General features: G+C 33.4%; 3 protein-coding genes and 1 pseudogene across 3 annotated transcripts; 2 read left to right on the top strand and 2 right to left on the bottom strand.

Annotated features, from left to right (window-relative positions):
• Positions 1-125: 125 nt before the first annotated feature.
• On the bottom strand, positions 126-2,347 carry LOC140051033 (small ribosomal subunit protein mS37-like). Its single transcript, XM_072096101.1, has 3 exons — positions 2,173-2,347; positions 1,545-1,663; positions 126-451 (listed from the first exon to the last, which is right to left on the bottom strand). Exons 1-3 carry the CDS (start codon positions 2,291-2,293, stop codon positions 338-340), a joined length of 354 nt encoding a protein of 117 aa, XP_071952202.1. The 5' UTR covers positions 2,294-2,347; the 3' UTR covers positions 126-337.
• A 119-nt stretch (positions 2,348-2,466) lies between these two features.
• LOC140051031 (N(6)-adenosine-methyltransferase non-catalytic subunit METTL14-like) lies at positions 2,467-9,451 on the top strand. Its single transcript, XM_072096100.1, has 12 exons — positions 2,467-2,607; positions 2,688-2,894; positions 3,842-3,924; positions 4,209-4,311; positions 4,588-4,638; positions 4,967-5,054; positions 5,366-5,456; positions 5,759-5,900; positions 6,533-6,625; positions 6,874-6,990; positions 8,260-8,470; positions 8,679-9,451. Exons 2-12 carry the CDS (start codon positions 2,826-2,828, stop codon positions 9,011-9,013), a joined length of 1,383 nt encoding a protein of 460 aa, XP_071952201.1. The 5' UTR covers positions 2,467-2,607; positions 2,688-2,825; the 3' UTR covers positions 9,014-9,451.
• Positions 9,452-9,907: 456 nt separating this feature from the next.
• Positions 9,908-10,025, top strand: LOC140053087 (5S ribosomal RNA; annotated as a pseudogene).
• A 598-nt stretch (positions 10,026-10,623) lies between these two features.
• On the bottom strand, positions 10,624-13,597 carry LOC140051970 (uncharacterized). The gene is made up of 4 exons (XM_072097331.1): positions 13,340-13,597; positions 12,739-12,840; positions 12,347-12,443; positions 10,624-12,257 (listed from the first exon to the last, which is right to left on the bottom strand). Exons 1-4 carry the CDS (start codon positions 13,364-13,366, stop codon positions 11,668-11,670), a joined length of 816 nt encoding a protein of 271 aa, XP_071953432.1. The 5' UTR covers positions 13,367-13,597; the 3' UTR covers positions 10,624-11,667.
• Between the last annotated feature and the right edge of the window lie 1,358 nt (positions 13,598-14,955).

A 14,955-nucleotide genomic window follows, 5' to 3' on the forward strand; every position in this document is an offset into this window, starting at 1 on the left:
CTTTTTGAAGAGTTTAAAGCCAATGTTTAAAAACTTTAAAACAGTATCTACCATTTATATTATGTTTAAATATTTATTTCTGGACGTATTACTCATTCCGAATGTTAGAAAATCACAACACCATGTAGTGCACAAAGTTATGTAATCAATAATCAGCATTAAAGCTACACACTACACAAAGATGGTAAGCTCTTTAACATTATTAACTATTCATATTATATCATGACATCGTAAAACTCAGTTTTAAGTGAGAGGAACAATGTTGACTTTTCATTTTCGTGATGTTGTGAATCCATAAATGTTCTTTAAAAATGCAAAATAAAATATTTGAGAGATGCTACCGATTGCGTTGTGGAAATTTTTTCATAAGTCTGTTTAGTTGTTCACTTGTTGTTCGACCTGCTTCTATTTTCCCTTCTCTTGCTGCTGCTGCAAATGCTCTTTTCTCTTTCTGAAAGAGAATAAAAAAAAATTTGATTTCTTTTTAAAGTTACAACTGTAAATGAATGCGCTGCTTGCACATCATTTATTGTCAAAAATATAAAAATATTTAGAATTTGAAGTTTGTACACAGACAAAGCTCTTAAAATTATATAAAATAACATCAAAAAACATGATAATGAAAAACACATCAAAATATACAAAGAGCACCATACAGAGAAATTCCAATAACAAATTGTCATGATGCCTACATTACGGTGAGACACATTTATACCCTAATCTTATCTAGATGTTTTACTGTTATTTATTGTTATGGAGTTCGGAATAAATGACTTTCTATATAAGAGATGAGACGGTTGTGCGAGTATACGCTCTACCATTTTAATGTTAGCAACTACATTATTTAGACTGTATAGTGAACTAAAATAATATGAATTTTTCCAAACATAGTTACTACTTAAAAACAATGAAACGATATTAAAACGAAAATTAAGAATAGATTATTTTAATAATAATAATTGATTATTCTAATTGATTTAATTGATAATTAGTAGACTTAGTTATTTGAAGGTAATTTTTAATGAGTATATAACATGTATGTTCTTTTATAACATTAAGTCTTGTACCTTGTAAATAGTACAATATTATGAAAAAACCATGAATGCTACAAAAGATAGACATTAACCATGGAGGTATACCTCTATGCATTAACCATGAATTAATTAAGCTGGTGATTGAACAGAAACTGTATGTTGTATCTGCAGTATATGGTCCTAAGTTATGGAATGAACTGTCTATAGAAACGACTTTCTGTAAAAACCCCAAATATTTTTTTTTAACTATTAAAAAAACATTTCTTTATATACAGTATATAAAACATTTATGAATTTTTTATAATTTATAGATCTACTATTATATTAGCTAATGATTTGTCGTGTTGTTGCTTTGTTGTTGTTTTTGTTTTGAAGTTCTTTTACTTCTTTTTCTGATCCCAGAAACAGTTCTTATTTTATGTTACCATTTAAGTTTGTGTAATTAATGTATGCTGTTTTTATTTCATGAACTATCTCTAAGTAAATGTTGTTGTTGTTGATATAAATTACCTCAGATTCATTAAAACATTTTTGAAAAGCTGAAATTTCCTTCAGACAGTCAGCATCATTGTAACTGCTCTTCTTCCAACATGCTAGCAATATTGACATTTCAGTTAAACATGAGGCAGCTACAAAAAATAAATAATTATTTATTTAGCCAGATGCATACAATTGTAACACTACAGAAAACAGTAAACATTTCATTGTTTTGATGAGATAAAATGTAGCAAATGTATTTGGTTTAGAATAGTAAAGTTAACCTTTTAATGAACATACAATATATATAATAGTCCTACGACTAGGCATATCTACAGTATAAAAAGCATTTAGTTTTAAATAATTTAATTAACAAATAAATAATTTTTATTTCAATTTAATAATCTTATGATACAAAAAGCATTACAAAACAACAAGGTAGTAGGGTAGACAGGCTTTTATTTAAGTTAGGACCTGTATATTTTTACTAAAATAAATATAAGTTACAACACAACTAGACATACAAATTCCTAGGCCTTAGCCTAGAGGATAATATTTATGTCAATATACTGCGATCGGACTGCGTGTTTAGCCTATCATCAGAGAGGACCTGGCTAGGCTAGCCTAATACCTAAAAATAACAAAAGCAACGTTGTATTACCCTCTTTCTTATTCTTTCTTAAAGATACATTGTTTCGTAAAGCAAATGGTTTTTGAAGAGGAATTTTAGGATCTGGTTTATACACATTTCTTATTATTATTTCATTAAACCTTTTCGACATGTTTTTTTCGAAGTTTTTCTTTTCGCACTTCGTTTTCCCTGATCTGGTTGGTTATCGAAACGAGATCGTGGATATAACTCGGTGCCGGCCTGGTGCTACGTATATAAAAATAATGTTGTTATTCAAACGGTAAAAGTGCGAATAGCCATTACTTGAAGATCTCTGATCTTCATTCTCTAGTTGAGGGCGGTATTTTGTTTAACAAAAAATAAACCGGCATGATGACTGCTGGAAGTTTGGTATTATAGGCTAGGCTAGGCCTAGAATTAACCCTTAATAAATGTAGAAAAAAAACACTACATTAAATTATAAAGGTAGGAATAATGTATGTTATTACATTAACAGTTAAATTTGTTCTTTCGAATGAATTAAATAAAATGTTAATTTTTTCTAGGCCTGATTGACGTGGTTTCCAAACAATCAAACCAGGTAACAACGGGACAACAAGAAGAGTCTATCTGGTTAGCTTCTTAATCTTAGTGAGGATCTACTGTAGGCTAGGCCTAGAACTTTCATTTGGAACAAAAACAATATGTCGTCAGATCGACTAAAAGCCCTCAAAGAACGTTCAAAACAACGCAGACAGTTATTGGGAAAGCAGGTAGGCCTAATAATGTATTTAATATAATAATAAAGGCGCCCATAGTTAATAGACTATAGTAAGAACAAATTTTAAAAAAGATTTTTATTAATATGGGTGTTATGCGCGATTTGAACGATTTGCGCAATTTGAAATTGCGCAAAAAAAATCCTTGCGCAATTTGAATTGAAACATGTGTTTCAAATTGCGCAAGCAACATATGAAATTGCGCAAGTAATCTGCAAATTGCGCAAGGTTTTTCGACAGATTGTGAAATCATGCACACCCATATTTTTATAGTAATTTCTAAGAATGATTCAAAATTAAAGATAAATATCGCATTTCCTTATTTTAGTAGTGCAAATATTGTTATAAGTTAGCATACCGTCGAAGAACCGACGAAGGAAAACGAAGCGGTGGTGTTCCACCAGGCGGGCGCGGCGCGGGCGGCCGGCTATACTACTCTAGCCTAGCTAGGGTCTGGACTACTGATACTGACTAGGTTACATGGCCTAGCTTAAACTAATATTAAAAACTTAATTTTTACATTTATTTTGATTTATTTCAAGTTACAGTGATAATATTATTTAATTGTAATAATAAATGTTATGTATTTATTATACACATGTTATCTTCGCATTTATTATGTTTTATTTTGAGTTATTTAGTTTCCAATAAATTATTATAATACCGATTGTCTTGTAGAATTTTGTTGCGCAATTTACAAATTGTGCAGCGCAATTTAAAATTGCGCAAAGATTTTCTTGCGCAATTTGAAATTGCGCAAGTTGAAATTGCGCAAAAAAATCCTTGCGCAATTTTAAATTGCGCAAGAATTGTTTGCGCAATTTCAAATTGCGCAAGGATTTTTTTGCGCAATTTCAAATTGCGCAAATCGTTCAAATCGCGCATAACATGTGAAATAAAGTATAATTTTAGTAGTATCTCAGTAATATGTTTTTTTACAGTTTGGAGTTGAAGACATTGGAAGTGTTTTGAACACCGATTCACCTGTTACTAAGCCATTCGTGACTGAATCTCAACAATCAAGGTATCTGTTGAATATGGATGCTACACCATAGATTAATTGTGGCTACAGAAACCATGCAGAAACGTACCGTATCAAAGCTTCTAAACAAATATATCTGCGAAGGTTTTTTGCAAAATTTCTAAATTGTTATTTCCCACTTTTTTGTTTTAAAATATTTTTTCGACCATGGGCAACAACAATGCACATTTTTCTCTTATAAACCAGATCATAAAGATGAATGTTATTGATAATTATTATTTTTTATGTATTCTTGATTATTAAACTTTTTTATCATTGTTTTGCAGTTCAAAAGATACCAGTTTAGCCCCTCCCTCAAAAAGAAGATTAGGACAAGAAGAAGCAAAAAGTAATGATGATGTCAAAAATTTAAAAAGGTCAGATAGTCAAGTAAGTTTTATAGCGTTTTCTTAAAATAATGTTATTATTCAGTGTTTTGGTTGTTCTGTAATATTTGTGTACTTCTTTCTTCTGTCTTAATAAAGAAAACCAACATAGGACTATTTTGAGTACAGATCAGTGCACAAAACCGTTTAGTTTAGTTTTTTATGTCTTTATTTGGACTTTGTACCCAAACATTTCTTTTAAACTGTACTTGAATAGTCCAATAGTCAGTCCAAGTTTTGTTTTTTTTTTATTGTTTTATACATTATTTGTTTGTTGCAGGGTTTGGAAGAGGAAGTAGGCGTCTACAAAGATTCTACAACATTCCTAAAGGTAGGGACTATCAGAGAAGTTAATTTCACTCTTCCCTGGGATATTACTGGGATGCTGTACTTCTGCTGTGTTCAGCTAAATACAGCCCGTACATAATATTGTAACCCAATTGAGGAAACTTAAAAGATGGGTTTCTTTTCTTTATTATATATATTGTATGTTCATTAAAAGGTTAACTTTACTATTCTTTCTTCAAGATTTCTTTCAAAAATCAAGGATGTACAGTATACAGTATATATAGATTTTAGAATAAAACTCCAAAAAAGACTACTTTTAAAATTTTTAAAATTATTAATGATAATATTTAATCAAACAATTTTTTTTTCAGGGTACGCAAAGTGCGAATCCTCACAATGACTATTGTCAGCACCATGTTGACACAGGTCAAAGGCCACAGAATTTTATACGTGATGTTGGTAAGATATGTTAAATATTCATTCCCTTTTTGAGCAGATTAACACCTTAATAGTAATAAACATTTATATGCTTTTATGTTTTATAGTATGCCGTATGTACACATTTTTGTCCCTGCTTCAACCCAATTGTTGTTTTGTAAATATGTCTGCTTTAAAGTGGGTGGAGCGTGGCTTGCCTTTAATATAAACTGCGCTCCTTCAATGCGATCCGCCCCTCTACAAGTCTCTAACCTAAAATCAATAAGACCACACCTATTCTAAATCCAACTCATTTTTGTTGTCATACTAAATGTCAACTAATTATGTTTCAGGTCTAGCAGATAGATTTGATGAGTATCCGAAACTGAAAGAGTTAATTCGCCTAAAAGATGAGTTAATTTCCAGAACAAACACACCTCCAACGTTAGTACAACATTCAAACTACTCAATTTAACTAAAAACTACATTTCTTACTGAAATAGTTTTAAAGGAGTACAATAGTAATCTCTTTATTATTATTATATTGAAATTATTATAAAAAAAAAGAATGAATTTAATAATAATAATATGAAACGTGTGGATCACAAAATTTAAAGAAAATTAAGAAGCCCAGCTGCATAAATGTGACCAACCCAAGTATAGGAAGATGATGATGATGAATAATACTGTTTAGTAGTCAATTTTACACATACAGATGTCAATAAAGAACATCTATTATTATATAGGTACTTACAAGCAGATTTAGAAACCTTTGACCTCCATGAGCTTGGGTGTGAGTTTGATGTCATCCTTGTTGATCCGCCACTGGAAGAGTACAGACACCGACCAGGAGTATCAAACACAGAGGCATTCTGGAGTTGGGATGATGTAAGTAGATTACTGTATGATAAACATATCTTGTGGCGATTTGTTAAGCTCTGTCTACACCATCAAACTAGTTTGATAAAAAAGTGCACAGAGGCGTTGTGGAGTTGGGATGATGTAAGTAGATTATTGTATGATAAACATATCTTGTGGCGATTTGATAAGCTCTGTCGACACTATAAAACTAGTTCCACAGAGGCGTGGAATTGGGATGATATAAGTAGGTTATACTGTACTGTATGATAAACATATCTTGTGGCGATTTGATAAGCTCTGTCGACACTATAAAACTAGTTCCACAGAGGCGTGGAATTGGGATGATATAAGTAGATTATACTGTACTGTATGATAAACATACCTTGTGGCGATTTGTTTTGCTCACTATCAAACTAGATTGTCAAAAAAAGTGTGATGTACCCAAATATGGCAGTGATATGATATCAATATATCATCGGTCCATATATGGGTACATCACATTTTTTTGTCACATAAAGTTTGACAGACAGCTTTATACTATCGACTGTCAGAGCTCAACATAGCCTCATCTTTCTTGTGATATATTACACAAGGTATGTTTTTTCATTATGTATAATTTTATTTGATTATTTGAATTAATGAACAATTAATTTTGTTAGATATTAAAGCTAGACATACAAGATATAGCAGCACACCGTTCATTTATTTTCTTATGGGTTGGCTCATCTGACGGCCTTGACAATGGAAGACGGGTAAGTAACATCTGAAAAAAAAAACAATTTTTGCGAACAAGACATAGAAAAAAAGTGAAATTAGGCTTGTAATATTGTATTAGCAATACGTATCTGAGAAACTGATTGTTACCCTTTATCATTATTAGCTAATCCATTTAAACCCATCGTAGATAACCCAATGAGATCTTTGGAATATGTCACATTACAAATGAAAGCTTAGAGTAAGTGAACGAATTGAATTAAGTAATATTTATGTTTTGTTAAAGTGTTTAAGAGAATGGGGATTCAGGCGTTGTGAAGATATATGCTGGATTAAAACCAACATTCACAATCCAGGCCATTCCAAAAATTTAGGACCAACAGCTTTATTTCAACGGTCAAAGGTAACTAGTAGTTAAGCATTTGATATCAGTGTGTTCACACATTGATGTTATGAAGTGAAATTCGGTTATATAGAAACCCACAAATAAAGTGACTATACAATTAATAACTTGATTTTTGATGGCTTCTGCAAGGGGAAAATTACTTTATTTATTTATTATTTTAATTTATGTCTTTAGGCACATGTGGCCAAGGATTACCAATAGTGAATTAATCACTGTTCTATCAGACAGGTGGTAATCCCCCTGATACAGGGGCTATTGTGTGAACCAGTTCACCGGGGTAACCCCCTACTCTTTTTCGAATAATGAACTGGGTTCTTTAAAGTACACACAGGTTATAACTGTGTACACTGGACCTACGGTTTATAGTCCTTATCCGAGAAGACTTGTTCCACCACCAGAACTAAGAGCGAGTCGGCCTCGAACGCTTGCCGATGTTGTTGTTGGCTCTTTAGGTACGGTAAACGGCGCCCCTGCCTTAACCGCTCGGCCATATGACTCGCCATTTGAACATTAACTGAAGATCTTAATAACATTATTCTGACAATTATAAATGTTCTGCTGCCTATTAGATTAACTCAAGCTAATCAATCCAACTGATGTGACTTGTAACTGTTCTTATATGTTATATGTCCTTGTTTTAACAAGAGTAAGCGATTATGTTTTGTGCAAGTATACGATACGATAGTATTTATTGTCATTTGTACAAAAGGTACAAATGAAATTTGGTTGGTGGGTTTACATTTGATATATATACAGTAACAAAGAAATTACAGAGATTTAACAAACTTGCTATTAAATAAAAATTGAATAGAATTATAAACAAATGATTGTCGGCAACGTTTAGTGTTTTGATTCCGAGTGATCAGTCTACCAGTTTGGCTAAGCTTAAAGAATTTATTTAGAGGGTGTTTGGGATCTTGACAAATTTTAATGACCGTTTTTAGGATGTCCCTTTCATGAAGGGAAATAAGAGGTTCAAGGCTAATGCCGATTATTTTACTTTACAATTTTAGCTAGTTTGTATTTTTCCCTTTGAGTTAGATTTGAGAACTAGATAATTGAGCCAAAATCATGTGTCTTGATAGAGATAAGAAAACAATGCTTTGTCTACACTATCAAATTTTATATGACAAAACAAACAAAATGTGATGTGCCCATGTATGGACATGATGATATCATAATATCACTACCATATTTGGGCATATCACACTAGTTTGACAGTGTGGACAGAGCTTAACAAATACCTTTGAATTATTTTTTCTTCAGGAGCATTGTTTAATGGGCATAAAGGGAACTGTAAGACGGTCGACAGATGGAGACTTCATTCATGCCAATGTTGATCTTGATGTGATTATTGATGAAGAACCAGAACAAGGAAGTTTAGAGAAGCCTGAGGAAATCTTTCATATCATGGAACACTTCTGTCTAGGACAGCGACGCCTTCATCTCTTTGGAACAGACCACACAATACGGCCAGGTATGATACTGACCAGGATTGATGAAATTATATGGGTTAAAGACTTTCTATATGGGTTAAAGAAGCTCTATCCCCAAATGTGCTACTTCAGGACCCACACTACCAAATAATTCATGATCCAAAATATAATTTTGTTTGTTTGATCTGAAGAATTTAAAAAAAATCATACAATTTATTTGTAAATTACTTTTTCTTTTGTATTTTACAGGATGGTTAACTGTAGGTCCTAAGCTGTCGAATACTAATTTCAAACCAGACACATACAGAAACTACTTCACTGAGACCATAGTAACTGGATGTACTGATGAGATTGAAAGATTAAGGCCAAAGTCACCACCCCCAAAGAACAAAGGTCAGAGGGGTGGTGGACCACGCGGTGGGGGAAACAGAGGTGGTCCAAGGGGAGGGGGTGCTCGAGGGGGAAATAGAGGTGGAGGGACTGGTGGTAGAGGAAACATGAGAGGTCGAGGTGGTGGAATGAGAGGGGGATTTAGGGGTGGCAGAGGGGGTGGTCATAGAGGTGGGTTTCCTCCTCGTAGCTAGCTTACAATGATTATTAATTGGTATAATTTTTCTAATAATATTGCTATATCAAATAATACGAACGAAAATGCAAATGAAATGCACTAAAGTCATTGTTTTGTCTTTAGTTAGATATTTACGTCAAATACATAGTGCATTGCTTTAAAAATGGTTTGAATATGAAATACTAAAAAACAGACAATCTAGTTTGAAGATTTTGTTCAGTACACTCATTATTGCATTTCTTTTCTGTATTACCTCTTGAAATGCATTTAAATTCTATATCTGAATTTATATGAAAGAATTGTAGAGACCATTTTTTTATTTTAGATGCATAGTTATACTATTATTGTAATATGACATTAACCAACCAAGGCTATCAAAACAATAGCTGTATGTCAACTTAGTAATGCTTTCCTAATGATTTTTTATGCTTAATAAAATTTTTCTTTTTTTAAATATAGTAGTTCTCTTTTTATTATTTCATAGTTGGTGTAATTGATAGTTTCTATTATCAATGTAGTGGTTACGCTTGAGATATTGACCTCAAATCAAATCTAGAATATTTCACATGGCAGTAAGAAGTTGGCATCATTATAGTGTTGAAATCCCCAGCCAAATTTAGCGTTAATTTTAATGTATTTCGTTAAATCTTGGTTCTTTTCGACTGCACCATAGCATGATAATATACCCCATCCGAAAGTTGAATACCTTTCCTGTAAAATATATCAATCATGTCACAACAACCCGTTACTGTAGTTTAAAACGTTAAGTATATAATTCCTTTTTCATGGTTCTAGACGCTATGCACATAAACTGCATACATTTCCCGTATCACCACAGAGGAGTGCCGCACCGGAGGTGCTGACCGGTCGTGGGCGACCAATGTTTTTGCTTGCTTGTACATAATTGTTGTTGTATGGCTTTACCACGTTGAAACACCGGTTCTCGTCAGATCACCGAAGTTAAGCGACGTTGGGCCTGGTTAGAGCTTGGATGGGAGACCATCTGGGAATAACGGGTGCTGTATATGGAGCTGGGGTCCTGTTAGGCATTTGAAATCAGCACTGCTGACTCTTATGGCAGCCCCTGCATCTAGTATCTGCCTCAGATTTCTGGTCAAGGTGGGCACTGGACGAGAGAAGCCCTTGATCAATGTTAGGACTAATCAAGGTGCTTTAAACAGTCCTGGCTTTGTTTGTATCAAACCTGTTAGTGGCGGTAATTATCGCTGTTGGTTTCGATTGAATAAAATAAAATTAAAATAAGTATGTACCGTACATTTAAATGCATTTAAATAATGGTTACCAAACTGACATGCACTCGCTCCTTTTGGTATACTATTAAATAGTGTAATTGTGAATAAATGTGTGAATTTCCTTGACCGAATGTTATTTCCTTGACTGCATAATAAGTTCAGAGAAAAATGTAAATTTCGACCGATTTTTATCTCATCATGGAAGAACTCAATTATGGTATTTTAATCGCTATGTAACGGCGCATACACATCCCGTTGATTTCACAACACGTGACTTTAAATAAAATGAGGCATGACGTAATTCTTCGGTGTATTTCAATGTATTTATTGCACTCAATGTTTTTGTTTTACACTTAAAGTGTATGCACTGCGCAGGTCATTGTTACTTACTTAAATCAATTGATTTCCGCTGTCGGATAATCGACCCTGTCAAAAAATGCAACTATATAGTATACAACCTATTACTTAGTTAATGTTACTTTTTAATTAATCTAAAGTTTTAATTAATCTTCATCTAAATAATTAGAACTCTCCACCAATAGACTAGATACACTTTTCCTACAACTTATTCAAATAAGCGTCGAATAAGCACGCTGCAGTGAACCTCGAAAAGTACCGCCGCAGCGACGTTTAACCATTACAATACAGTAGGCCTATCATGAATATATATTTTGTTGACAATATTGTCACTTATTGTCTGAATTTCTGCATGGCGAAATCAAATGTTGATATAAAGTAAGTGACGAAAGTCGAGAAACTCAACAGTTCTTTTTAGAACTAATATACGTGGTGTACCGCAAACTTTATATCAACAATAATCACTTGTCAAAGTTTGTATTAAAATATTAGAGATAATAATATCTATTGCTGAATCCAGCTCGTCGTAATTAAAAAAAATGTACTCGAATTATAGATACAACATCCATCAAGGATTTTTTTTAATATATGTTGTATTGAGAACCATAAGTAATAATAATAAATATCTATCTAATATCTATCAAATTTATCTGAAAACTCAACACTATTATGTAAGATTACGTCATGTTTAAGCAAAACTATTCTAGTTTAAGCAAAATATACAATAACAATCTACCAGGTAAGTTGTCGTTTTGCTTCGTTGCTGCCTACTTACTACCCTGGCAATTTCAAAATAGGTGGGGGATGTTCAGTTACATTATGTAAATATTGCGTTGTTACAAAGCGTTTCTCTTGAATATAGTAACGCTTGGTCCACTTTGTAGACACGTTTATGCCGTCGCGAGCGCCCTTTGGAGTAGGGCCTACTCCAAAGACGTCATTAAACAACGTTCGCCGTGCTTAATTACGGAAACGTAGTTTAGCCATAAAGAAAATACTATAGATTAATTCTACATGGTACAGTTTTGAAAGTTCGATATGTTGTCAAATTCCGTTTTTTTCACATTGGTTTACATGAAGGAGATATTTCATTTGTTTTTGTTTTATTACCAATTAAATACATTGGATGTGGTTGGAATAGTTGTCTCTGTACGTGACGTATTGCGTGTGCATTGACGGGGAATGGACGCCAAAGCGTCGGAGTTGCACGTAACGGTGGTAGTTCAGTAACTAACGGAGACGGTTCGTGAATAATGGTATCTTCTGATATGATTAACTCAGGAGGTGCTCTGATTTCTATTGGGCATTTGCATTGCGGATGTTGCGGTGACACTTCGCTGGTGTACCTTGAATCAAAGAACAACGGATATGCCATCATCGAAGAGGAGGGCTGCGTTACGTGTAACGCTTTCGGTGGTTTTGCGTTCGAATAATTGGTGAACTTTCTATAGTAATCTTCATTTGTATTAACTTGTTCTGTTTCTTGTCGGGTAAGTAAAAAATGTACGATCTTTTGGTATTTCTCGTCTGATGGGGTTATACCTTCAACTTCTGTTAGATAACGAATTACCTCTTTTAGACAATCGTTGAAGCCTGCGTTGTATTGGTTATTAGGCATTCCATCAAGCTTACTAAACTTGGTTTCCGACCCTAAAATGAAAAATAAACTTTGTTTCTGAAGATTAGGCCTAACTTCCATAAAATTACTCTTCACTTATACTATAATTATGTAGGCCTACCTGTTTCGAATCGACCAGCTATTCCACAACGCTGTAAAACACGTAGATATTTGACCGTCATCTCAAGTATTTCGGCTTTTTCCAGTTTACCAGATGTCTAAATAAATTGAATATAGTTACGATTTATAATGTTATTATTTGATTGTTAAAAAGTAGTTTAATTGATGTTTAAGAAAGTGTGTCTAACATACTCTACTACATTTTATTTAATTCATTTAATTTTATTCAATCGAAACCAACAGCGATAATTACCGCCACTAACATGTTTGATACAAACAAAGTCAGGACTGTTTAAAGAACCTTAACATTGATATATCACTACTAACGCTTTCTGAAACTGTTTTGTCATAGCCTAATGAAACCAGAATATTAGTCTTACAAAACGTACGTACCTGTTTAGCAAAGATAGACGGGACGGCCTGACTGAGTTCAGCTAAGCAACTATTAATTCGATCCCGGCGTCGCTTTTCTATCACTTTATGTGAAGTTTGTTCCTGAAATAAAATAGAGATATATTACTTTCTATTTTTTTTTTTTAATGCATGCCTTCTAACTTCTTGAACAAATTAGTTTAATTTAATTTTTGTCAATTAATTATTATTAATTTATTGAATTAAATAGGTTATGGACTGTATTTGTTTTCGTCAGAAGTACAACTTTGGCTTCGCATTCCATCTAGGACTACTTTTCTGCACACCCACTGCAAATGCTCATAAAGCGTGGTTCCCACTAGCGACTCAACGTAACGCAATCTACGCAACATAAGAAAATGCCCTTCTGAAAATTGTGTTTCCCCCGCCTGCGTGAAATCAAAACGTGATGTTTGCAGCACTTGTGATTACGCAATACAGCACTTTGCGTCGATACCTCGCTGCGTTGCGTTTTAGTGGGAACCAAGCTTTACACGGAAAAGAACAACATTGATATACCAAGCTACATTGTATAATAATATAACGTATCTAAAATAAAATATATAATACTAATAATACTTACTGAACGTTCACGCTTCCTGCTAATCATATTAAAAGTAATGATAGAGATGATTAAAAAGAATAAATATCCAAGTATTAGGCCTACTCTCTATCTCCTGTGGTTGTCTCGTGGTTGGACCGCTCTCTTTCTCTGATCGTCTTTGATTGCTAAACGTTGCTGCATCGTCTGTCGTAATATTGAATTCAGCATCAGTTATTAGCGGTGACAAGTGTTAATTTTCGCCCGATGGATCCTCTTTCTCACGACATCCCGTCGTTGTGCTCTACTGTTCTGTGCACGGGTTCGTGGTTTCGCTTTATTAGTTCTATTGTTTAGTCGAGGATGTTGCAAGCCGTCCACAACCAGCTTGAAAACTCACGCGTGGTTGCGTTTTGCACATTTTTATATAATATCATCGTGTGAATCCATATAATGAATAAACCATATACATTTATTTATTTCCATCACTTTTTTTTTAGTGTAGGCTAATGCTATGATGTTTTATAAATCAAAAAGGCAAATTTCTAACGGACCGTATAATTCTGATAAACAGTCTAGTACTAAATGTTAATAAATAGAAACTGGTATCATTATTACGAATATATATTTAACCATTTACGATTATAAATCATTTAATTTTTAATCTTAGATAATCGTTTTGATACCAGAGCTACCGCCTCTGATGTAAATTCTGTTTCATTGAGGTAAGTTGTAGGCTATGTATCACTCGCCTGCACCCCATTATGATGTGGGGGGGGGGGGGACTAGTGATTGGTTGTGTAGATTAAGAGTAATCATGGACTGTATTTAAATTATATGTTGTAGTTGTTATATTCGGAGAAGGGGAGGGAGGGGAATGAATTTGTTTTATTACATGTTACCGTATGTAGATTAAGTAAAATTAAGATGTTTTTGTCTATTTTGTGCTTTCATTTAGTATATATTGTTGTTGGACGCAACTTCAAAATGTGAAGTGTGCCACTGTTACAAAAGTGAAGAACCGAAATAAATTATTATTTATTTATTATGAATTTTCCCACCAATAGGCCTTAACTATTATGAATTTGGTAGCATTGCAAAAAACAAGAACATTTTTTTGTTTCAATAGTATACCATATTATAAACGAAATAATATCATATTATAATTACAAGAATACATAATGAGAATTAAGACTGAACCATCCGTTAATACGTTTCTAATAATAATAATAATAATACGTTTCTAATAATAGGCTAATAGTGTTCTGACTCCATATGGCCACTTGAATACACCCGCCCCTTATCCATTCAGTTTGTGCTTCCAAGGTTATTTATTCAATCATTTAATTAAAGCCGCGATAAACCATTGAGATTCAACGATCATTTGTATCCAACCAATTATTTATCAAGCTTAGCTGCTAACTCGTCATAGCTAGATACTTGCTTAACAACTGACAGTATATTATAAATGTTAACGGACTTCAATGATTGGTCGCCATTGAAGTGTAAGTAATGACTAAACGGGATGTCATCTAGTACGCACGCGTGGCCTCACGTGCCGACGTTCTCTCACACGTGAAGTGTTAAATACAGTGGGCGCTAAAAGCGTGTACATTGTCATTTTCATGCTTAATTGATTATACTCTACAAACGTTTGA

Source organism: Antedon mediterranea, chromosome 6, assembly GCF_964355755.1.
Source record: "Antedon mediterranea chromosome 6, ecAntMedi1.1, whole genome shotgun sequence".
Classification (NCBI taxonomy): Eukaryota; Metazoa; Echinodermata; class Crinoidea; order Comatulida; family Antedonidae; genus Antedon; species Antedon mediterranea.